Source organism: Heloderma suspectum, chromosome 1, assembly GCF_057233095.1.
Source record: "Heloderma suspectum isolate Gila_16-S chromosome 1, 16-S_ref, whole genome shotgun sequence".
Taxonomy (NCBI): Eukaryota; Metazoa; Chordata; class Lepidosauria; order Squamata; family Helodermatidae; genus Heloderma; species Heloderma suspectum.
The window spans coordinates 387,963,104-387,988,036 of record NC_139458.1 but is presented as its reverse complement, the minus strand read 5'-3'; the positions used below and the strand labels follow the sequence as shown (position 1 = coordinate 387,988,036).

At 40.4% G+C, this 24,933-nt stretch overlaps 1 protein-coding gene across 28 annotated transcripts in view; it reads right to left on the bottom strand.

Moving 5' to 3' along the window:
* BABAM2 (BRISC and BRCA1 A complex member 2) overlaps positions 1 to 24,933 on the bottom strand; it is a 205,778-nt gene that overhangs the window by 50,709 nt on the left and 130,136 nt on the right. For 26 of the 28 annotated variants that reach the window (XR_014786900.1, XR_014786899.1, XR_014786894.1 and 23 more), the window contains 3 exons: positions 16,042 to 16,141; positions 13,050 to 13,120; positions 8,923 to 9,005 (listed from right to left, as the gene is read on the bottom strand). Coding sequence is in view for 19 of the 28 variants with exons in the window: in XM_084828564.1 (XP_084684690.1) it covers positions 8,923 to 9,005; positions 13,050 to 13,120; positions 16,042 to 16,141 (254 nt within the window). In the remaining 9 variants the exon portion in view is untranslated. Of the gene's footprint in view, positions 1 to 4,860; positions 5,155 to 8,922; positions 9,006 to 13,049; positions 13,121 to 16,041; positions 16,142 to 24,933 lie in introns of those variants that run through there. The other 2 variants (XM_084828573.1, XM_084828572.1) reach the window with 1 other exon arrangement.

Here is a 24,933-nt window from a genome sequence, read left to right as displayed (position 1 = left end):
ATTTCATGAAAAAAAACATGGTCAGATTTTTAAATGTACACTGTCCAATTTGAAAGCTGCATCTAGTAGTATAATTTAGATATGAAATAAAAGAGGTCTGTTGTGCTTTACCTGCTCATGTATTTCATATCATAATTAAAGCTTTCAATTCCATTAAAAATGAATTTCTATCCTTGGTTATCCTGTATGCATGACAAACACGTAGCAGAGGAAACTAGTTCACTATGCAGCTGGATGAAAGAAAGTGATTATGCAATACTTGATATATAAAAGAAAAATAGAAATGAAATATACTAATCATTTTGGATCTTTAGGAGTGAGCATTGGTGTGCATGCAAGCACACTCAAAGAGCAGATGCACTGTACTTATGCTCTCTGAGTGTATACGCGTGTGCAATTGATCAGCGTATGAGAGAGCTAAATTGCTAACTAACGAGGATCCTTTCTTTGCAGGAAGATGCTTCAACAGGAATACCACTTGCCTGTGACACAGGCATACCTAAGCTCCAGGCAAGCAGGATGCCAGCTTCTCTCCATGAGGAGAGGTCAGTTCAACCAATAAGCACCTGCAGCCACTGTTGGTAGGGTTAAAGGTCTCCACCCCCTCCACCCTGACCACACTGCTGCTGTATTTTTTTTTTTTGCAGTATTTGTTGTGTAGCAGTTAGCAAAAACTGCAAGTACTATGAGCCTAAACTCATCTTTCCCTATAAGCAGGAGCCACCCCCAGGAACTATCTGAGCTACCTGCTTATGAGATGCATGCTGTTCCGTAGAGGATGCATCAAAGGTGATTGTGGCAGTTTACTGGGGCAGGGTGAGAAACAATTCACTCTGTCCAAGCTGACCCTGACATAAGGCAGATGGACAGCAACACCACCCATTGCTGCAATGGGAGGTGGAGGGGCGAAAGGGAAACACAGCAATTAAATGCCAACATTTGGTACAGTGGTCTTCAATAAGTGGGCTGGAGACCACAGGTGAGTTGTGCAATGGTGCTACTGACTTTTTGTTTTATGGGGAGGATGGGCTTCATGCCTTTACTTCTGGGCTTCAACCCAGGCCTTTGGAAAAGGGTGCTGTGCTGCAGGTTGGAGTTCTAGGAAGGCCCCAGCTCCTGACCAGCTGTTCCAGTACTGGTCTAGTACCTTATAGGTATGTGTTTGGGGACAGAGTTTCTAAACTCTTGAGTCATTTACTGGAAACCTAACACATTTAAAGAATTCTGTGGAGATGTTTCAGCAACTTTCAGCATCACTCAAAAGTTTGCATCCCACATTTTAAACAATCACTGAATGAAACAAAAGTATGTTCCTACCTGCTCAGAGAGTGCAAATACAGCTAAAAACCTGCAATCCCCTGTGTACCTAAGCCCCATTGAATATAGTGAGACTTAATTCCTAAGTAAACATGCATGCTGTAAGACTATGAACAAGAAATAAGGCAGGTTTGTTATAAAATATAGCCACAGTAGCAAATCTTTTACTGCCTCACTACAGAGTCTTTATAACTAGCCTGAACAAGATACCTGAAAGTACACTTAAAAGGAACAATCACATTTTATCCTACCTTCTGCTAAGGATCATGGGAGTTTGCACCATATCAAATGCAGGCCTAGTCTTAGTGGCTTATACTTTATCTTCCTCTAAGTTCTCAAGGCCTTTCCCCTAGTTCCCAGTTCTTTGCTTTGTTTCTGCTGCACCAGTTTCTATAGCAACCTCTCCTAACAGTGATTACACTGGCAACAATATACGTTTCACTACAGAGTACTAATTATGCCAATGTGAGCCATTTAAAAACCTACACAGAAACCCAAAAGGACACGCAGCACCAGTTATGAAAGTTTGTGTCTTTCATCTTTTAATAGAACACACTGTCCCTCGGTGGTGAAATGGGACTGAATTGTTGTTGGTGTACTACTGTGGGAAGGCATATCTTCTAGCTGTAGATGAGTACTGAGGAGACTACTAAGGAAGAAAGAGGGAATTTTAGACTTTCTGCCTCTAAATACAACTGTGGAAGGAAGCTATAGATTGGCCACATGTAACAGGTAACAAGGAAGTAATTTCACATTTACCACAGAGAAACATTATACATATAGTCAAAACAAATGGTGTACATTCTTTGCAAAACAAGCCATGCAGTTTTAGTATCTTGCTGTTTCTGTGCTTAAAGGTTTAACAGAGTTTACAGTTTTCAATGTTTTGTAATAGTTTCTAGAAACCATGGTTGAATGTCACCTTATGTGCATGTAAGAAAGGTGACTCAGACATTTAAAAAATAAAATGGCAACAACTAACTGAAGGAAAGTTCCTGAAGCATGTTCTGCAGTTCCTGGTTCTGGGTGCTTAACGCAACGGGTGCTTGAAGCAGTCCAAAGATCTCTTAGTTGTACAAATACTGAGGGAAGGATGAACTGTCCTAGACAATCATTCCACGATTTAAATTGCATCGAGAATATGCTGTTAGCTCTTGGAGAAGGAGTGCAGCAATGAGAATAGAAAAACAGCTCTACAGTGCCAGTCATGGAATCATTTAGCTTTTATCACTGCTCTGCCATTTGAGCCTGGCAGCCTTTTCCCTCTGTCTCTTACAAGAACTGCATAGTTCAGGAAGATCATTCCATAAATAAATTAAACAATCAGCATATAACCCACTGTACCAGGGGTGGGAAACTTTGGGCAGTTCGGGGGCCAAGTACCCCCTCCCAACCCACTCTGGGCTGCACTCCCCCCCCCCCCCGATGCGCCACCAAAAAAGGGGGGAGTTTTTTAAAGTCACCATTTCCACCGAAACAAGGTAAATTTGTCCATTCTAAGTGGTTTTCCACCTTCAGAGATCTTGAATGCTTGTTTGCTACGCATTATGTATGTGGAGTGTCAATTATACACAGCACTTGCTGGCTTGGACTGATCTTGATTCTTGGACTTTTCTATGCCTAAACCCATGTAGCGTGGAGATACCAAAGTGAAAGCTATAGTCATTGAAATCTCTGTGTATGTGGGATTACTCTAGATTTACTCTTGAACCTTTACTCTTCTTTTTTATCTTTTGTTCATTTTACTTCTTGTTGTTCACTGCTCTGTTTAGATGTGGAGCAGTATACAAAAGTTGTTAATAGCGACCACCACCACCACCACCACCACCACCACCTGTTTTGACTCTTGAATTTGAAAGGCCTTAACTTGTATAGTGCGGAGGCTCCAACGAAGATTTCAAGGTTGGACTTAATCTCTGCATGTGTGGATTTATATCTTTTTCTAGAACCCTTGTCTTGGATTGCCTGGGATGAATTACACCAGGAATCTTCTAAGCCCCTTGCTGTCAGGATTCCAAGTCCTCCCACTGAGTAGTGAGGCAACAGCGACTGGATGTGCAATCTGCAAAGTCTTTATTCAGTTAAAACACATATTCACACCTGTAGCATCCGTGAAAGCTAAGAACTGTCCTCTAAGCCTAATTAGCTAAACAAAGCAAAGCAGTTGCCTATCTACTACATGAACAGTTTCCTGCCGTGCCTGACTGGCTTTTACTGGGCTCCTCCTTCAGGGAGGGTCCCCTTGACCTAACTTCTGATGGGCAGCCAAGCAGGTGGACTGCCTCTTACCTCCCTTCAATTCCGCCCGCTTACCCTGCATTGGACTCTAGGATCTGTCAATTCTGGTGTTCCCTCCCCCTCCAACAAAGGCTGAGTTCCCATGGGGAGTGGGAAGGAGATGGAAGATGGTCTTTGAACCTGGGTCTCCTGTTAGATAAGCTCTTGGGAAGGTTCATTACTTGCTCCTGGAGAGTCTTGGGGAATTTCCTCCCACACGCTCTGTCCTGACTGGGCTTCTTCTAGCTCTGCCTCTGATTCTGACTCAGAATCTGAAACCAAACCAAACTAGGGAGCCTGGGTTCCATCTTGACATTTGCCCTGTATTCAGAGCTGTAGAGATTACAATGGCGAAACCAAGTTGTCTGGATCTCTGACACAGTTACAGTTATTAGCTTTGGATTGTTTTTTAATTACTTATGGAGCCTAAAGCTAATTGTCACCAGCTACATGATTTCTGGAGATGCAACCATTAAGCTTTTACTGTGGGATTTACAGTGTCCTGATTGTCAAAACGCCAGAGTGTGTGCTTGACAGATCAGGTCCATGACAGTGGCCGAATTTTGGCAAACCACAACTTGTAAAAACGTTTTTCTAATAAAAATAAAATGAAACAGGGACGCGGGGGGGGGGGGAGGTGGCCTCTGGGACACATATTGCCCACCACTGCACAGCACTATTATACTGCAGATCCTTATTTCTTTCACACACAAACTCAGCCCCAACTCTCTGATCTCTGATGGGACAACATTTTGAGAGGTGACAGCATATTTTTTGGTCAGCATTTATTAATCATGATTTCCCAGGAATCCAATGGTTAAGCTTCCACTACTAGATTTTTAAGACACTGGATTACTTTACTCTTTGTCCAAATAACTGGCCTACCAAATGTGGTATTAATTCCCTTTTCAGAGGAAATGTAAAATAATAAATTCATCAATATTTCTAAGGCACTCATATTATAGTGATAGCAGTCTAGATAGCTTCTGAACAAATGTACCTAAGTGCCAATTTTTACTTTTTTCCCTGAGCTGTGTGGCATGGAGAAAGCTACTGTGAAAATAATTGTCTTTCAATCCATTATTTAAAGTGCTTTCCATTTCTGAGCAGATGAAACAATAGTAATATATGAAATGTGTCCGTCACAATACTAATTATCTAAATCTTTTAACGTTTGTGCCCACCTCCACAAGAGACCCCCTTTTAAAAAATATCTTTGCTTTCAATATACCATCAAGGTAAAATATTTCAGCAAAATACCATAATGAGAAGCTATTGCAGGTTAGCTTTTATTCAGCATTCAACAGAATGATAGCAACGACCTGTAAGAAATGAGTCCCAGTAAAAGGAACTGTTTCTTGAGGGGTATTCTTATTAAAGGATAATATTATACATACCATAAATCTACGGTAGAGATGGTAAAGTCAGCTCAGCAATAGCAGAGTTAAAATTTACATTCTGAAATTTGAGAAAACCTTCAACTACGGGAACTGTAGCCTATCTTCAGTCTTCTGGGTAGTATGGATCAGAAGTCAAACTCATTCACTAAAATATCCAACACTAAATGAAAGAGAAACTGAGCTCAGCTGAATGTTCTGGTTCATGTATATCGCTGGCTCAGAACTAGTTGAAGCAACCTTATACGAAAGGGAAAAAAATTGCTCTTTTACTTTTGATTTATATAAAGTACACAGTTGCGAAAGCACCTATTCACTCACCGAATTAAGATAGCATTGATACTGCCTCGATATCTTCTTTAGATCTGACAACTTCAAGGGGTGACCAAGTTGTGGCCCTCCAGATGTTTCGTCCAACACCTCCCATCATCCCTCAGCATCGGCTATGCTGGCTAGGGCTGATTAGAGCTGTACGCCAAAACATATAGAAGGCCGCAAGTGGCCCAACCCTGGTTTAAAGTAACTAGTTTATAATTTAATTATCATGGCCTTAGTTAATAAAAACTATATGCTCCACCCATATTTTATAGAGACTGGGTCATATCCAATTAACTTATCTTGCTGATGGAACACCTTCTGTCAGCAGAATGTAAATTACGGCAATTCACCTTGCCTCCTCAAAATCTGTTTGGGAGAGTTAGGATCCCTCCAGGGCATTTTTTGGGGGGGGCATGCAGTTCTGCAGGGGGAAGAAAAGGGGTGGAAAGTCCCATTGTGTGAATGGAGGTCCGCTTGCACAAACCTGGATTTGTCCTACTGTCAGATTCTAGCACATTTCACTTACTGCACTTAGTTTTGCTCAAGTATTTATTTCAAATATATATCCTGCATATTTACTGTATGTTTCATAAACAAATTAAAAATTGAAAAACTGGGTTTAATATATAAAAAATCGGATTCAAAAACTGAAATTCATCCTCAGATCATTGAGTAGAATGGAAATCTTAGTGGAATAAGTGGAAAAGTTAGCCATGAGTAACTTAACTACCATGAAATTCAAAGATCTATAATTATGTCCACAATAGTTTTCATAACTCTTGGGAAGCTCATATGAAGACTTTGGTTTTGCCTTAAACCACACCACAGGAAAATCAAGTACATATATTTTGTTCTTTTTTGTACTTTTGCACATTTAAAATTTGTCTATTTCTACGCTTTCCTCAGACAACAGAAAATAGACAATATACTATGTTTTCCTCCATAAATGTGGTAACAATCCATGGGCTATTGATCATTTTGTGTTAAAATGCACATCTTAGAAACGAAGGCCAGTATCACATCTAATCACTTCGGAAATGAAGTGAATGTTTGAATGCTTTCTTTGCAATATCCTTTATTACACGGAATGGTTTGCCCTGGGTTATTCAACAAAGCTAGTGACGAAACAACTTGTATGTGTAAGTTGCTGCGTGAGCTCTAAGGCTGTAGGATTAATTGACAGTGACAAGCTATTCAATTGTAATAATCTCCCTCTCAGCAGCTCTGAAATTAATTAAACTGAAAGCTCAAAATATTATTTTACAGTTAAAAAACCTTAGTTACTGAAGACTGAATTTTGACTCTAGTGAAGCACAGTAATTTAAAATTTAATGAGAAAATATTCCTGAGTCTTTCTGACTTCAAATATTTGAACTTTAAGCAAGCTTAAAATATAATACATAGAATTCTTAAAATTAATTTCTATATTGTTACAAATATTTTTTAAAAAACGAACAGCCCCCCACCCCATGAAAACCCCAACCAACAATGTGGCTTGATGAAAGCAAATATATACATTCCATCTCTCAAAAATGCTCCATGTAAACAGAAGCTCAAGTCGACACACACCATAGTTTCACTACTGGGACAAGCAGTGACAAGCCTCAGTCTTGCTCCTTTGTACTTCACTTCCCATTTCCTTTTTGCACCAGAGGAGGAAAATTGAAGTTTTTGCTTTTAATCTTGCTGTTTCACCCAAAGGTAGCAAACGATGGTTTGTGCAAACCATAATTTTCTGCATTTGGATAAAATGGCAAACTAGAAACAGAAGCTTCTAATCTTCTTCCCTCTTATGCAAAGAAAAGGGGGATTAAGGAAGTAAGTCTGAGGCTTGTCAGTGCTCATTCACATAATAACAATCCATAGTTTGTTATGTCCAAATTGAAAGTGATGCCTTTTTCTATAGAACAAAATTCTACACCTGTAGAAACAGTATCGTGATCATAGCTGTGCAGAAGAATCACAGGAAGCAAAGACTCGGCTTAGGTTGTAAACTCCATGGAGTAAGTGCAAAGTCTACAAGACTGCGCAAGGAATCAGGAAAAGCTCAACAAAAAGGTAGATTGAATTCAATGCACATAAAGGAAAACAATAATCCCGGCTGTACAACAATGGTCTCTTAATTAGATCTTGGGAGATGTTGCTTGCTGAAAACGTAATCTCAGTAAGGCTCATCATTTACACTGCATACAATTAACATATGAAACTCTGCCCAATAATGTGGTGATTGCTAAGAGTACAAGGGGATTCAAAATGAGATTCACTTACTGAGAATAAGAGAACAGCAATTCATCCTGACTTGTCTTATAACCTTACCTTGCCATAGGCTAAGAATGAAGGTTGTGTGTCACAACCTAAAGGCAGACCAGGATCTTGCTGAATTCAATCCATGTTATGATTAGTGGCATAAAGACATCATCTGACTAGCTTCTCATGTGTTCTAATCTATTTTCAGCATATATGGTAATTTTGCTCACCCCACTGCAAACTCAAAATCCATCTGATCATATAATTGAGCAAATCACAGGATTGCTTAGCTGCATAATCAGCTTGAATGCGCATTGAATTAGACGTCTACCAAAGACTAATGCTTGTTTGTATGAATCCACCTTGAACAACAGGAAATGGAGCACTTCAAAGTGCCCTGTTTATTTTAAACAATACTGATCATGACTGGAGAGAGACTACCTGGCAAAATGATGTCTCAGCTGGACATATGACTTGACAGAAAACAGTAATTGTAAAAGGTGTAAGGCAGCCAAGGAAAGAGAGGAAGTGATGTCATCTGGAAGTGATGTCCCTGATATCATTAATGCAGAAACGAAGCAGCAGTGTGGAATAAGAGGATGGAAAGCGGGGAGGTGAAACCAGAGGTTGTGCAATTACTACAGGAGAACATAGCTGCTTCCTTACAATACTTGCCCCTTCTCATCACAATAGGCGAACTACTAAATTGTTCAGTAAAGGCTTGGTTTTCCTTGGCAGAATCTCTCTCCTCCCCCCACCCCCCCAGCCCCATTTTACTATATAGTAGAGTACAGGCAAGATATGAATATCATCTTCATCAGATGCAATTCTAGGCTCCTTACAAGATAGGAGGCCTAGGAGTGGGGAGCTGAACATTGTCTCCTCTGCATACTAACAGCCTAAGAGATAATTTCTAAATCTCAGGTACACATATGCATGATCCTAGTCTATGAATCCTTCTGTATGCCACTGTGCTGGGCCTCTGCTAGCCCACTGACTAAGTAGGAGCAGAAGTGGGCAGTAAAACAAGATTTAACAAGCAACATGGGAGATCTCCCGAGCAGTATGCGCGTTGACCTTCCGTGAACAGAGTTCCCCAGTCTGTTTTTCTGTGTGTGCAGTTTCTCTGCACCTTGCAGGTTTTTAACAAAACAACAATTAGATGTTACTAATATGCATAATTCACCTCTGTCCATTTTGAGACTGCAGGTAGATTGTGCAAACATGAGGCCACATAAAAAATACATAAAAATGGAATAAAAATAGCCTAAACCTTTTAAATGTTCTTATAATTGGTTTTTACCTATTTGAATGTTTTTATCTACAAGCGGCTAGACATTTGCGCCCAAGGCAAATAGCTACTCACTGTGAACAAGGAAGCAAAAGTCTTTCCACATCAGCAACAAGGTGAACTTTGTGAAACCTTCAGCATCATATTCTACCACACCACTATTTTAAAAGAAAGTTTTAACTATTAGTCATTAATACAGAAGAATATCATTGGATTCAACTGTGAGCAGAAATCAAGCAGTAGGGTCTTTTGCATCCCATGAATGTACGTCTGTATGCAAGGGATCATCACAGGGCATAATACATTGCTCCTCTCAGCCAGGCATGAGCAGTGTCAAGCAGTCACTGCCATTAGGAGGGACAGCAGTATCTCCCATACATAGACCCAGCAGTCTTGCTCCTCCCTCCTCCCCTAGTGCACAGGCTATTTATGCTCCATTATGCCCTATGAGGATTCCTTCCTGCACATATAGCTCTTCCAGCTGCATACATTGGAGGCCATTAGTATTTACTATTGATATGCTGCTTTTCTACCAGTAAGCACCCAAAGACACTTACAGAAAAGGAAAATAACACATTGAAGAATAAACATTCAATCTCAAAAAGACACAGAATGAAAAACAAACCATGAAATGCAGCAATCAAATTAAAACAGTAGCAGAATTAAATTAAATTTTAGAGTAATTAAAACTTAAAAGGCTGTTGGAATAAAAACATTGGTTGTGTCTAATTGTGCTTTGTGTTAGTGGAGAGAACTTCCACTTGCATATGGCACAGCACCTGGTTTTTGCTGTTCCGTCCCACCCACCCACCACACCTCCTGTGCTCCCTAAAAAGCTGCTCCTTAGATTGGAGGGCCCTCTGGAACTGCACAGGATACGGTATGGAGGGCTGCAGTAGGTAGGGGGATCAGTGACAATCAGGTGCTTCACCTTGAGAAAGTGGAAGTGCTTTCTTCTAGCATAAAGCCACCCTTGGGTACAAGTTATTTTTAATTTCTGTTTGAAAGACAACAGACACCAAGCAAACCACACCAGGGAGGGCATTCCAAGGCTTTGACTATGCCCTGTCCAAATGCAGATCAACATTAGCAGATGCTCGTGTGGTGATCTAATTGTTACTTTGTTTCAATCACTAATTAGCAATTATGTGAATTTTCTTTTAAAGCAGGGGGGCTGCAGTAGAAAGGGAAAGGGGATTTAACTCTTTGCCCCCTCCCCAATCCCGATCTGTCAAAATCTACCATTGCTATCCACCAAGTTTAGTTTTCAATAAAGTCTAAGCTGATACCCCTTGCAAGAGTAGAGATTTTGCCTTTGATCCTATTAATTTCTTTCATTAAACACCTAATAAAATAGATTTCTCTAGGCGTTATCCAATAAATTTAAAAATATAAGAAATACAATGAAAGAAAAACAAAACAACAAAAAACCAATAAACATACTGACACATGTTTAGTTTTAGAAAAACTAAACCCACCATCAGTTACAAGAGTTAAAAACCTTAAGGTAAAGGTAAAGGTGTCCCCAACCAGTCGTGTCCGACTCTAGGGTGCGGTGCTCATCTCCATTTCTAAGCCAAAGAGCCAGCGCTGTCCGAAGACGCTTCCGTGGTCATGTGGCCGGCAAGACTGAACACCGAGGTGCACGGAACGCTGTTACCTTTCCCGCTGAAGAGGTACCTATTTATCTACTTGCAATTTCTTGCTTTCGAACGGCTAGGTTGGCAGAAGCTGGGACTGAAGACGGGAGCTCACTCTGTCATGTAGCACTCGGGTCTCGAACTGCTGTCCTGCCGACCTTCCAGTCTGCAGTTCAGCGTCTTAACCACTAAGCCACCCTTTTACAAACACAAGCGCACCTTCCATTCACGGAAGGGCTTTTGATCCAAAAGAGGCTCCTGTCAGCTGAAAGACTGTGCGTGATATTTGCCAATTCCCGCCTTGCACCACTACCACTGTCCCAGAGGGTCCCCCACCCTGTCCTGAGCAGATTTTTGGAGGAAACAGGGAGAAGGGAGAACTGGTGAAAACTATCTCCCTCCTTTCCACCACTAGGACTGCCCTGTGAGCCTTTTGGTATTGTTGAGCAAATGGTGTCAAGAAAGTGCCAACCAGGGCTGTAATCCTAAACATGAATACTTGGAATTCTTCTTCTTTTTATTATTATTAAAAACATTTGTATCCCGCCCTATATCATTAGGATATCAGGGCAGTGTACAGATAAAATCAATGTAGACAGTATGAAACAATAAATAAACAGCTTAAAACATATTAAACCATTAATAAGCAAGCTAATACCAATTTCAAATCTAAAGAAATAAAACAGTTAAAACAGTGTGCTACTTTAGGGAATGCATTTAGCCCTCAAAGGCTTTGATAAAAAGCCATGTTTTAACTTGGCGCTGAAATGAAACCAATGTCTGCACCAATTGGGCCTCCAAGGGGAGGGCATTCCACAACTGGGGTGCCACAGCAGAAACCCCCCTCTCCCATGTCCCACCATAGTGTATGTCTTGCACTGGTGGGACGCAGAGGAGGGCTTCTCCAATGGATCTCAATTTGGGCAGGAATATATATGGGGAGCCACTCCCTCAAATATTAAGGTCCTAAGCCGCTTAGGGCTTTAAATACCATCACTAGCGCCTTGAGTTCTCACCGGAAGCGTATTGGAAATCAGTGCAATTCCTTTAAGACTGGCATTATGTGATCTTTATGAGATGTTCCAGTCAACAATCTAGCTGCTGCATTTCACACTAGCTGCAACTTCCGAGTTGTCTTCAAGGGCAGCCCCATGTAATGTGCATTGCAGTAGTCTAATCAGGAAGTTAACAGTGCATGCAGTACTGTGCCTAGGTTATCCCTGTCCAGGAAAGGCTGTAGCTGGCAAATCAACCAAACCTGGCCACAAGTACTCCAGGCCACGGAGTCCACCTGGGGCTCCAGTGACAGAAATGGATCTAGCAGTACTCCCAAGCTACGCTCCTGCTCCTCCAGGGGGACTGCAACCCCATCCAGGACAGCCCGCTTTCCCAATTACTGAACTTGGGAACCACCAATCCACAGAGCTTCCATCTTGTCAGGATTCAGCTTCAGTTTATTGGCCCTCATCCAACCCATTACAGCCTCCAGGCACTGGCTCAGCACCTTCACTGCCCCAGCTGACTCCGACAAGGAGAAATAGAGCTGAGCATCATCAGCATACTGGTGACACCCCACCCCCAACCTCCTAATGACCTCACCCAATGGCTCCATGTAGATGTTGAACAGCACAGGGGATTGAACAGAACCCTGTGGGACCCCACAGCTTAATAGCCCTGGGGTAGAACAGGAATCCCTCAGTACCATGGCCTAGAGCTGTGCGCAAATGGCCTTGAGAAATTTGGGAGACAATTTTACCAAATTTCTCCAGAGGGAGAAGAAATTCTCAACAGTTTCTCTGAGGTAGGGCTCCCCATTAGCAGCGCTTGTAGCACATCTTCTTTCTTTTTTGGTAAGGTTTTTGGGAATTTTAGTGCTGCAAAAGCATCAACTCTCTCGGCAGATTAGCCTCCAGTTTGCATCCACCGGAATGCAAGTGGGGCAGTGTTGTGTCTAACTCCAGAGATGAGGTGGAGTTAGTGCTCTGCCAAAACCTGTCCTCCAACTTCCTGAAAATTTTCTCCCTCCATGAAAGAGGCTTCCATTGTTCTGCCTCCTTCAGGATGGTTTATACTTTATTGTTGTGGTGTTTTTGAGCTTACCTAATCACAGCTAGCCTCCCAGGTTTCCTGCACATCCTGCTCTGGAAAAGCCCTATGCGAGAAATTACCTCATGGTGCTTTAAACTGGGCTTTAATTGAAGTGTAGGAAGCTGAGGAGGCTACAGGTGACCAGAGAGATGATTGTACAATGAAAAACAGGACCGTTGTGCTCAATTCTCAGCCACCTCCTAAGTAAGGTAAGCCCAAGAAACCCAAACTTAACCCATGAGAATTTCTCTGACATTTCTTCACCGTTGCATTTCTCTTCTATCAAATTGAGTGAGGGTGGTCAAAAAAATGTGGGAGAAATTTTCGGCACAGCACTGCTTAGAATAACTCTTACTGAAAACTGCTGGCAGTTCTCACTTCTCAGTTAATATAGCTAGGATTAGGCAGCTAGTTAAAGAATACTTTAAATTTTTTTGTTGTATTCCATGAAAAAAGTGATATATAGATACTTACGTTCCAAAGTGACTAAGAAATGCTGCAATATACTCTCGTCTCTTATGGTAACCCTGAATAACATACTGTACCTATAAAAGAAAGAAAGGAGGAAAGCAGTGAAGATATGATAAAGCTCAGTACAAAGTGTTTATTTTGGGGCATTTTACTAGGAAATTCTGCTTACTCCCTATTAATAGCATAGTTTAGAAATTCTCTATTTATACAGAGTTTACAGAATAGGATTCCAGAATATCATTTTCACACCCATATTAGCAACAAAGGATTGGTAGAATAAACACAAGCAAGAAGTACTTAATGTATTTGTCACCCTAAAGATTAACAGATTTATTAATCTTTAAGGTGTCATTACACTCTGCTGTTTTTACAACAGGGTAAAATACTACCCCTTTGGAGTTTACTTATTTGAAAAGTGTAACCTAGGCAATAAAGGTAATCTATCCAAACAAAGCTGCAGAAGGCGCCTTAGATTTCAAAGCCAACTTGTTGTATATCAAATGGGAAATTTTATACTTATTTCAGTCCTGAGATTTGCTATGCCAACAGCGCTTCTTAGGCTAGAAAATGCCAACTGTAATGCCAGCACAATGTCACAAAACATGAAGCTATAGAGTATTGTAGAGATGTTGTGTCTTTGCAACTGTTCTGGACCAGGGTGCCAATCACAAAGCTCTCCATTAATATGAGAAAAGAAACTTTCTCCAGCTTCATACCGACTGAAGGAAAATAAAGTGTGCATGTTGTTTATATTGGCTGTGTTAGCATTGGATTACCTTGGCTGGCAAACAGCTGTGCTAAATTACTTGAAATAACCATGATACAATCAGTGCTAAGAGCTATGTTACACCCTCTCAAAATAAAATAATTCTATTTATAAAATTGGATGTATTTCAGTTTATGAACAAATGCTTATTTTGAAGGCTATATGTGAGATCTAAAATGCTACTCTGGGAATAGAAAAAAAACAGATAAGTTAGGTTTTTTTAAAGGTTAAAAACAGCCTTGTGTACTAAAACTAAAAATCCTAACTTCAATAGAGAGCCACAACAAAACAACTCTAAAGATAGATTCCAGCATAATTACAGAAATGCATTTTAAAGAACGTTTCATAAAGTCATAATTTATAGGCTTCCTTTAAACAAGAAGAACAATTTAAATTGAAAAAAGGACAAATCTGGAAAATTTGATAACCAGATTGCTGAAAGCTCTAACCTCAGGTGAATGTTTAAAAAACTATAATGTTGAGATCTAAAAGGCTATGCAGCATTTTTCCAGCTACCCCTTCCTGTAGCAGCCTTTCCCCAAATCTACCTCTGGAGGTTGGGAGACCCATTAGAGTGGTATTCCATTAGGCACAAGGAACTTCCTCCAGCAGGTAAATTCAGCAACCTGTCCACGTGCACATGGGTCTCTTTGGATCCTGGCCTAAATGCAAGTTTTCTAAGAAACTTCAGATGTATTCTACCCTACTTGCATAAACACTCTCTTTTTAATTGTTTAAAGCACTATAACATTGTAATAAGTAGCGAACAAATGAACAAAAGCAGATGCTTGCATTTCTATGAAACAAAACAGTTCACTCCTTTTAGATATACTTCCAGAGAAAAATCTCAAAGGAACGCAGCTTGTCCTTTACAATATAAAGCACTGTATAAAGAGTATACAGTGATAATCATCATGTATGACTTAAGACAGACAGATCTTTTTATACTGATGACTCTATTTTTAGTATTTACTTGCGAAGTGCCGGAAAATTTTGAATTTTGCATTGGGTCATTTGCAGTGGAAAATGTTGTTTGAATTGGGAAATGTTCCCCTTTCATTGGAACTTTTTCTGATACTCTACAGAGTGATCTAATTTAGCATGTTTATTTTAGTTGTATTTAATGAACAACAAAGATAAAAACTACCCAGTGTTAATTTTTTATCCCAACACACCACAAGTATTTGACCTGAAAGATTTGAAAGGAAAAATTAAACACGCTTAGTGAGATTTAAATGTTATAGTATGTAAAAAAAATATTGGGATACTTGTAAAAGTTTAAAGACAATCGCATGTACTTCCCTTACATTGTTTAAATTGAAGAAAAAAAACAAAGGTGATGAAAACTCTTGACACACACTAATTTTAGCAACCCCAAGCAACCCAAACCCATGTGCATGATATGCTGACAACCACTCATCTATTTCAACAGAGTTCGATTCTCTTCCACTAAAGGCGTTGTCAGGACACCTTCAGTTTCGCTGTCACTACTTATTAGTTCCACCTCACACATTCTATTTCCATTTTGGGACATATATGTAGTTCAATAACATATGTATTCTCTTGCATACTTGCTAGGGATAATCACCTGAAAAATGTTAATTACAACTTTGAAACTGCCACACTTGCCTAATACTGTATTTACAATCGGCATCCAATCATTGTAACTAATTAACTTACGAAATGGATTTTTTCTGCAAAAAAATTAAGCACCGGAAAAATTTCCACCCCACATCACTGTTATTTTCTTTAAGAAATGTATAGGCTGCACTTCCATCCAATAAGACGACTTCAGAGTGGTTTAAATACTTTGATCATCCACTGGGCATTTGTTGTGCATACAGCTTGACACTATCAGCATTGTTCCTTAAAACTAGGAGAAAATCTATCTGATTCCAAGAACTGCTGTTCAGTATTCTATTAGCCATGAAGAAAATACAAGAATTTGGCTAGGACCCCCGAAGTTACCTTAGGCATGCCCCGGAGCTCCAGCACACTCAATGGGAATTTGAGTGTGTCAATTTGGAAAGCACATTGTCACAAAGCAGCATGGGGAGATGGTGCCCAAGAAACACAAGTGTGAAGCCCCCTCAGGGCATATAGTTTTCTATCCATCCATCCATCCATCCATCCATTATAAATACATATTTGATTGACTCTAAGACTCTGGCCTTTGTGCAAGTAACTTATTTATTAAAAAAAAGTAATTAGCTCTTTGTACTATATTACCTTGTTGGTTAACAGTTGGCACACTTGGGGCACATAATCAATGAGGCAGCCTCCACTTGGAAAAGCAGGAATGTGAAGGGCAGAAGATCCTCCAAGAGCACTAGAAAGATAAGTTCATTGAATAACATCAGATACTGCTTATGCATTTCTTATAATACTTTCTCCTTTTTCAAATCTATTATTTATCAAGGACATTGACTTCCCAAACAATATACCAAAATATGATTAAATACAAGTATTCCTACCATATTCAAAGCACACTACATATATAAAACATACTTTACATTAACATAATGCTACTGTATGATACAGAGTATTGCTTATGTGTTTGATGTGTATAGCAGAGACAGGCTCAAATATATGCTCAGTGATGGAGATCACTTACGGGCTTTCAGCAAGTCTCTTTCAACCTAACCTTCCCACACACAGCTGTTGTGAGGATTAAAATGAGTAAGAATTTATTTTTTAATTTTCCTGAGCCTTGGGATATGATACAAAATAAATTAAAATTAAATTAATTATAAATCTAACATTTTATGACAGAGGGAATCTTTAAACATGTATCACTTTAAATCTTACCAAAACGCTTGGATAAAGAACAAGTATTTTTAAATTACTTCTAGCGTGCTCATCATCTAGGCAAATAGAATATATGTAAACATGCACAAAAGACAGAATAGCCTTTTGTATTGCATCTAAACACCCATAAATAATTCTCTCTTGAGCTCTAATCAATCCAGCTTCCTTGGGAACTTATAAACAATTCTCTTCAACTCCACCAAAATGTACAGCTATAAAATCCACACCTCAGCCAGTGGCACACTGCACAACAAGCAAATAAATAGATTATAGTATTTATCAAGTGCTCGTAGTAGTTAGGTGCCAGTGTACAGACCAATCAAGTAGCCACAGGTTTACAAGCTAAAGCAGTTTTAAATCTGACTTTGTCCATTAATAAAGGGAGCCCATCAGAAAAAAGATACTGAATGCATCTCTGTGCCCTACAACAAATAACATGATTATGAAACTAAATTAAGATAAAAAGGGGATGAGTTAGTACTATGATCTGTTTTTATGAAGCAGAGTTTATAAGAAGCAGAGCAGAATACTAGCAGAGCTTCAGAATGGACAGTGATCTATGAACCAGAACTTCTTCATAGCCATGTCTTTTTAAGTTTCATTAAATAATTTTTTGAAATGGTTTTACAAGAACTGTAGCTAGTAGTATGGATGAATGGAATCCCTACTGAATTATATTATTTATTACATTTCTATACCATCCAATAGCCAAAGGGAGAGGCTATAACTCAGCGGAAGAGCACGTGCTTTGTATGCAGAAGGTCCCAGGTTCAATCTCCATTATCTCCAGGTAGGGCTAGGAAAGAATCCTGTCTGAAACCTTGGGGAGCTGCTGCCGGTCAGTGCCGACAAAACTGGGCTAGATAGATCAATGGCCTGACTCAGTATAAGGCAGCTTCCAAAGCATTCTGGGCACTTAATTGTAAGGGATTTGCAATTAGCTACTTCTCTGTGGCAAATAAAAATAGCTCTCAGTCTACTAAGTGAGACCCCCGCTGCTGTGAGGACAAAGCAGTATGGTTCTTTCTTTCTCCCCTCTAATGGTAAATCATTATTTACTTTTTTTAATTTAGAAGAGAGACAGTGAGAGCTTGGTGCATAGCTTCAGTAGTTCAGTGCACAGTGAGGGCATGTAAGGGAGCTCTCTTGTTCCTCCTGTCATGAAGGGTGGCCTCTCTCTCCCTTTCCAGCATCAGCAATCCAAGACCCTGAGGTTGCAAGGGGACAGACAGACCCTGTCAATCTGCATGGAGGAGGAAGAGCAGAGTGTATACAGCCAATCTCTGAAGTACATATAACTTCCTCAATTTTAATACTCATAATCTCTCATAATTTTATGTAACCTTCTAAATAATTCTAAGATGCAACGGTCAGCTGGTTAAGGCAAATGGTTATAATCCTGAATTATTTTGTTATCTTGTATTAGACAGGATGTTGTCTCTAGACAACCCATGGCACAAAGAAATTGGAGGCATTTAGATATTGTGCTGGCTATTTCATCTTCTCCTTCCCTGGCTGGTGGGTTATGGAAATGAATGTGCACATAACCCATGAAGGGCCTTGAAACAATTTAATTAGACTACTGTTTCTTATCTATAGTCTTTCACGGAGCATAATTAGGGGTGCAATATTTATTTGGTTAGATTACTTGAGTTAGATAGCTTGGCTAGATAGCATCACTGATGCAATGAATATGGACTTGAGCACACTCCGGGAGAGAGTGCAGGACAGGAAGGCCTGGTGTGCTATGGTCCATGGGGTCACGAAGAGTTGGACATGACTGAACGACTGAACAATAACAACAACATACTGGAACTATGGTTCTAGTCAAAGCTATATTTTCTTCTAGTGCGTTCTGTAATAGCAAGTGTAAAAGAAAGCACTGAAGAAGATGTCCTTTTCTTGTAACAACACATGGCAGGATTTGTTTGTATTGCTTTTCTCTCTTTTCCTTCAGAAAGGAGCCACTCTTGAGGTATTGGTAATATGCAATATGATTATTAATCAACTAAAATCATTTAATTGGTTGGTGAGGACTGCTAAACAAAACAGAATGTTGCTTTCTGCATGCAAGTTCTGTTTGAACACCAGATCACCCTAGTATAAGCTTGATAGTACACCATGGTCCATATCTGTCCCCTCTTTACCATCTGTTAGACAGGCATCCTCTAAGGAAAGAGATGCTGCTTTGAGCACTCTGTCCTTTCACACAGTCTGAATGTACTGTAGCTGCCAAAAAGGTAGATGCAGTGCTGTGAACTATAGAATGCAGAACAGGAAAAGCATTAATTCCCCCAACCCTTCCTGAGATGGGGGAAATCTTTTTTTAAGTGACTCCACACATACTTTAAAGCAGGCATGGGCAACCTGCAACGATAGGACTGCATATGGTTGCTGCCCTAATTTCAGGCGGCTCGGTAAACAATCAGTTCAGACCTCTGGCAAGAAAGAGGTCCCTGGCAGCCAGTTGGGTAGGGAAGAAGGAAAAGAAAGAAAAGGAGATGGCAGGAAGAGACAGAGAAAAGGGACTGCCCTGCCCCAATACACTAGTGGCTTTAGCCCTGCATGTGATGCCCAAGGAAATGTGGTCCTTGATAGAAAAAAAAGTTCCCCATCCTTGCTTTAAAGGCTTAAAACCTCAGAAGGAAAGTATTTGTATTTTAGCTCAAAAGCTCTCTTGAAACCTTCTTGTTCTAGTTCTCCACCCCCCCTTTTTCTGCCTCCTCCTGCCCTAGTTTCCTACTTCTTTTACCCTTCTTTCCTCATCACTGTTCTACTTAGCCTGTTTTTCTGTCAAATTAGCACATGGCAACGGCCATCTGCATTCTTGGCCAACCAGATGCCTCCAGGAAGCCCACAAGCAGGGCATGACAGTGGCAATAGCCCACCAGTACTATTGCTTCCCAGCAACTTGTTTTCAGTGGCCTACTGCATCTGAACATTAGCACAGCTCAGGCTCTCACTGCCAAAAGCTTGATCAGAACCGTAACATCTCTTCTAGTTAAATTTTCTGGAGAATCACTTTGTTACAGTTTTGAATATTTCAAAATCTACAAAACCTTTAAACCCTTTATGTCAAGGAGATGTTTACACCAGTTATGTAAATTGAAAGCTAAGCACTGTGGCTTACTTCAACACAAACCATGCAACACTGGCTGCTAGTTCATTTCTGGGCACAAATTAAAGTGGTGTTAACCGTCAAAGACCTAAACAGCTTGGAGCCTGATTATCTAAAGGACCTCCAGCTCTATTAGGAACCTAGCCATCAACTGTGGTCATCTTCTGAGGCTCTATACTAACTGCCCATGCTATCAGAAGATGATTATCAGAGCGAGGGCTTTGCAGTAGAGATGCTAAATACACTGAACTTGCCCTACAGACATGTTCACCTAGCATCTTCTTTGTTATCCTTTAGGTGCCAGGTGAAGACCATCTGATTCTCTCAAGCTTTAAACTGTATCTAAGACTCTTTAAACTGCTGCTTTAAACTACTCTTTTATGGATACTTTACTTTCATATTGTATTTTATGTGACTGTTGTTGTTGTTGTTTAAAAAGCACTCAAGATGGCTTGTTGTTCAGTCGTTCAGTTGTGTCCGACTCTTTGTGACCCCATGGACCATAGCATGCCAGGCCTTCCTGTCCTGCGCTTTCTCCCGGAGTGTGCTCAAGTTCATATTCATTGCATCGGTGATGCTATCTAGCCATCTCATCCTCTGCCGTCCCCTTCTCCTTTTGCCTTCAGTCTTTCCCAGTATCAGGGTCTTTTCCAGAGAGTTTTCTGTTCGCATTAGGTGGACAAAATATTGGAGCTTCAGCTTCAGGATCTGTCCTTCCAATGAGCACTCAGGGTTGATTTCCTTTAGGATGGACTGATTTGACCTCCTTGCAGTCCAGGGGACTCGTAAGAGTCTTCTCCAGCACCACAGTTTGAAAGCATCAATTCTTTGGCGCTCAGCCTTCCTTATAGTCCAGCTCTCACAGCCAAACATCACTACTGGGAAAACCATAGCTTTGATTAGACGGACCTTTGTCGGCAAGGTGATTTCTCTGCTTCTTACTATGCTGTCTAGGTTTGCCATGGCTTTTCTCCCAAGGAGCAAGCGTCTTTTAATTTCATGGCTACAGGCACCGTCTGCGGTGATCTTGGAGCCCAAGAAAGTAAAATCTGTCACTGCTTCCATTTCTTCCCCTTCTATATGCCAGGAAGTGATGGGGCCAGATGCCATGATCTTCGTTTTTTTAATGTTGAGTTTCAAACCAGCTTTTGCACTCTCCTCTTTCACCCTCAACAAGAGGCTCTTTAGATCCTCTTCGCTTTCTGCCATGAGGGTGGTATCGTCTGCATATCGGAGGTTGTTGATAATTCTCCCAGCAATCTTAATTCCGACCCGTGATTCATCCAACCTGGCGTTTCTCATGATGTACTCTGCATATAAGTTAAATAAGCAGGGTAACAATATGCAGCCTTGTCGTACTCCTTTCCCAATTTTGAACCACTCGGTTGTTCCATGTCTGGTTCTTACTGTTGCTTCTTGACCCTCGTACAGGTTTCTCAGGAGACAGGTAAGGTGGTCTGGTACTCCCATCACTTTCAGAATTTGCCACAGTTTGTTGTGATCCACACAATCAAAGGCTTTAGCGTAGTCAATGAAGCAGAAATAGACGTTTTTCTGGAATTCTCTTGCTTTCTCCATGATCCAGCGAATGTTGGCGATTTGATCTCTAGTTCCTCTGCCTCTTCGAAACCCAGCTTGTACTTCCGGTAGTTCTCGGTTCGCATACTGCTGAAGCCTAGCTTGTAGGATTTTGAGCATCAACAAAAGGCTAAAGGTTGGGTAAAAATACCTTATATAAATAAATCAAACTACTAAGTCCTAATGACTCAAATATTCAGCTCAATAGTAAATATTTAACCAAACTTTACTAGAGAGTCTGTCACTATGACTGCTAGTCTTGTGCTATTTTAAGCACTCTTTTGTTATCTCATCATTCTCAGAAAATAAACACTGAGTTTTAAAGACAGTTAACTATGGAAACTATGTTAAAAATGTAGTTTCTCCAGAGTTCTTTTGCAATAAAATGTCAACTTTGTGTGCGCGCGCGCGTTTGCGCACGTGCATTAAAATGACAACAATTTGAACTCTTAAGAAAAAGAAACATTAACTGTCCCCAGCTGTCATCTTAAAGGAAATGCTTTTGTTGCCACTGTCACCATATCACGTATACTAATAACAAACTCAATTCCCCAAGTGCCAGATTTTTTATTGCCAAAATGACACCATCCATGCACAAAGGGAGAGTTAGCAGGTTTCAGAGCCCCATGTTTTGCAGAAGTACCTACACACATTAGAAAAACCCTGGGGGTGGGGGTGGGGACTCAAAGCAGTCCAGTGAGGACTGAGCATACTCAGTGGCCAGGGAATGCTCTCTGTTGGAAGAAAAATGGAAAATCAGGGAAAGGGGCAATGGAATGGAGTGTCTGGAATCTTAAACAGCAGCACTCCACACTGCAATATTTTGTTGTAAGGTCCCACTTGTTGCATTGTAATTGCCTTCTGTGATTTGTTCAGGACTTTCCAAGAAAGAAAGAAACAAAAGAGAAAATCATCATGACAGCACTGGCAAGCATAACAGTTAATTCTTGTTAAAGCCAGACTAAATCATGAAGGATAAAGTACATCCTTAGGTAAAGAAATCCAATAACAAAAGAAGAAAAAGCCTCTCTCAGCAATTCTCCTCTCCCTATAGGTGGGTGCATTTGGATGCAGGTAGGGAATTTGTGCAGACTCTGCTCCACTTTATGAGGTGTATGTATGCAACAGCACAGCCCTGAAAATTCCACAGGAGTTAACTAACCCACAGAAATTATTGGTTCACCTACCTCAACATAGCTATGAGAGCAATCTTAAGTGGGATGAGGGAGGGCATCCTCTGCCGCTTCCAAAATCGTGTTGTCTTCCACTGGCCTGATGGGGTGTGTGTGTGTGTGTGTATTTGCTGGGCTTTTCAGCTTGTTGGAACTTTGGATTTTTTAATTCCCCCCAGTTGTTAGTAATGGTGGCAGGGGGAGAATTTGCTATACCAGGCAGCTGAGTTGGGCCCCTCTTGGGGGCATGGCAATAATGTCAAAGGAAAACTACAGGTATGCACAAAGAGTCCCTAACAAGTCAGATCAGATGCCACTCCCATCTCCTTCTTATCTCCCAATGTGAGACAGAATAGGATGGACAGACAATTCAAGGGTGGCCTTATCAACACAAAGCAAGCTCTCACCATTGATTTATAGCTCATATTTAGGATATTTAGAATACAAGTGCAAGCTTATCCTTAAAACATGAACACTGGCGGCTCCCATTCATTACTAAAAATTACTCTGGATGGAGATGCAACCCAACTAAAGAAATGTTAATCAATTAAGCACACAAGTTTTAGCTAATCAATTACATTTGCACATGAATAAAAAAGTATTTCTGAAGCAGGAAGAAGTGCACTCTTTGTTTTACACTCTGTATAATATAAACATAGTAGGCATTACGTCCTATGCAAGAGAAAAAGAGGGAATGCCTCTTAAGATGGTGCTTGCAATTACATTGTTAAAATATTTGTATTAAAGATATAAAGTCTGCTGCCTAATTAATTGGGGGCACCTTTTTATCCAGTTAACAGTTTTTAAACTCAAGTAATCTAACCAAATAAATATTGCACCCCTAATTATGCTCCGTGAAAGACTATAGATAAGAAACAGTAGTCTAATTAAACTACAGCTGTCAACAAAACAAAACAATAAATAGCTGGAATAAACTGAAAAGCAAGTTAGAATGAAATGGAGTTGCTTCTACTGTACAAGTTAGAAGCTAATTCCAACTGGGAAAGCATGTCAAATGTCTGGTTAAGTAAAAGCAAATTATTTTCTCTCGGGGGCATATTTTACAGATCCATCAAAAGAACAACTATGGCCATGAAATTGTTTAGCTTGCAGGCAGAGGGTCAAGGGGAATATAGTTCTTAGATTGAAGCACCCAAGGTATGCTTTCCATACACCAAACCAACTGTATAATTGGTCTTAAGAAAACAACAGTGATAAACAAAAACATCTAGTCTATCAGGCACCACTAACTCTCTTGGTGACCTGAAACATCATATACATGACCATATTTTCTGCTTTTTCGCCTTTCTACACAATCACGCCCCCCCCCCCCCCCCCCGGTTCAGATCTGTAAAACAAATCCAGACTATTCAGCTTCTCCAAGGGCAAAAAACCTCTACTTAGTATAAATTTTTCAATGTTGTATTTGCGGACTACTAAGACACACTGACATATGTGGTTATTCCTGCCTTCCTCCTCCCCACACCTGTACATCACGGTTCCACTTTATTACATTTCATTTAATTGATTTCACAGAGAAAAGAAAAAACAAAAGGAACACAATGATAGAACTCTTAGTTCCATACATGATTTTGCTGCAAAAATGGCAAAGAGTGACTCGACTTTGCAAACCACATGTTAAAAACGTTTTAGTGATTTGCTATTGACACCCTTGAGAATTTTCTAATCTTCATAAAACTGTCATCGCAAATGGATTACTGTACATAATATAATGGCCCATCCATGTGAAAATACGGGGAGCCAACATGGTACAGTAGAAAAATGTTGAACTTGGATCAGAGAGACCTGGATTCCAATCCCCACTAGTGATGTTGGAGGAATCTGTTTGGGGGGTGGAGCTCGACGAGCTTTCATTAGCTCGGCCCCCAAAACTTTGCTCCGTCTTCTGCTAACTACCCCGACTCAGTCTGCAGTGAGTTGGGCCAGCTAGTGAAATTTTTGTGTTTTTTAATTGGCACAAATTATGCCTGTAATCTGTGCACATTTGCATAAATTATGACTGCAATTTCCACAAATCAGCACAAATTTTGGAAGTAATTTGTGCAACTCTCTATTTGCGCTAATTACGGCCAGCACAAGAAAAAAAATACCGAAAAGTCCCTGGAGTTTGGGAGAAAGCTGCAGCTCAGCTCGCAAACACAAGCTGAGTTGGGCACATTGCAGAACTTTGGAGAGCCCCCAAAGGGCCGGATTTCTCAGTGATGGGCACCCCTAATCCCCACTCAGCCATAAAGCTATCTCGGAGACTTTGGGCCGCTCATGCTCTCTCAGTTCTACCTATAGGGTTCGTGCAAGTATAAACACTGAGAAACCCCTATGTATTGCAATCTGAAGTCCTTAGCAAAAACAGAGAGATACAAATATGATGCACAGTTCATGTTTGCTACTGTGCATTACTACTAATCATCTGTGTCTTTCTTCCCC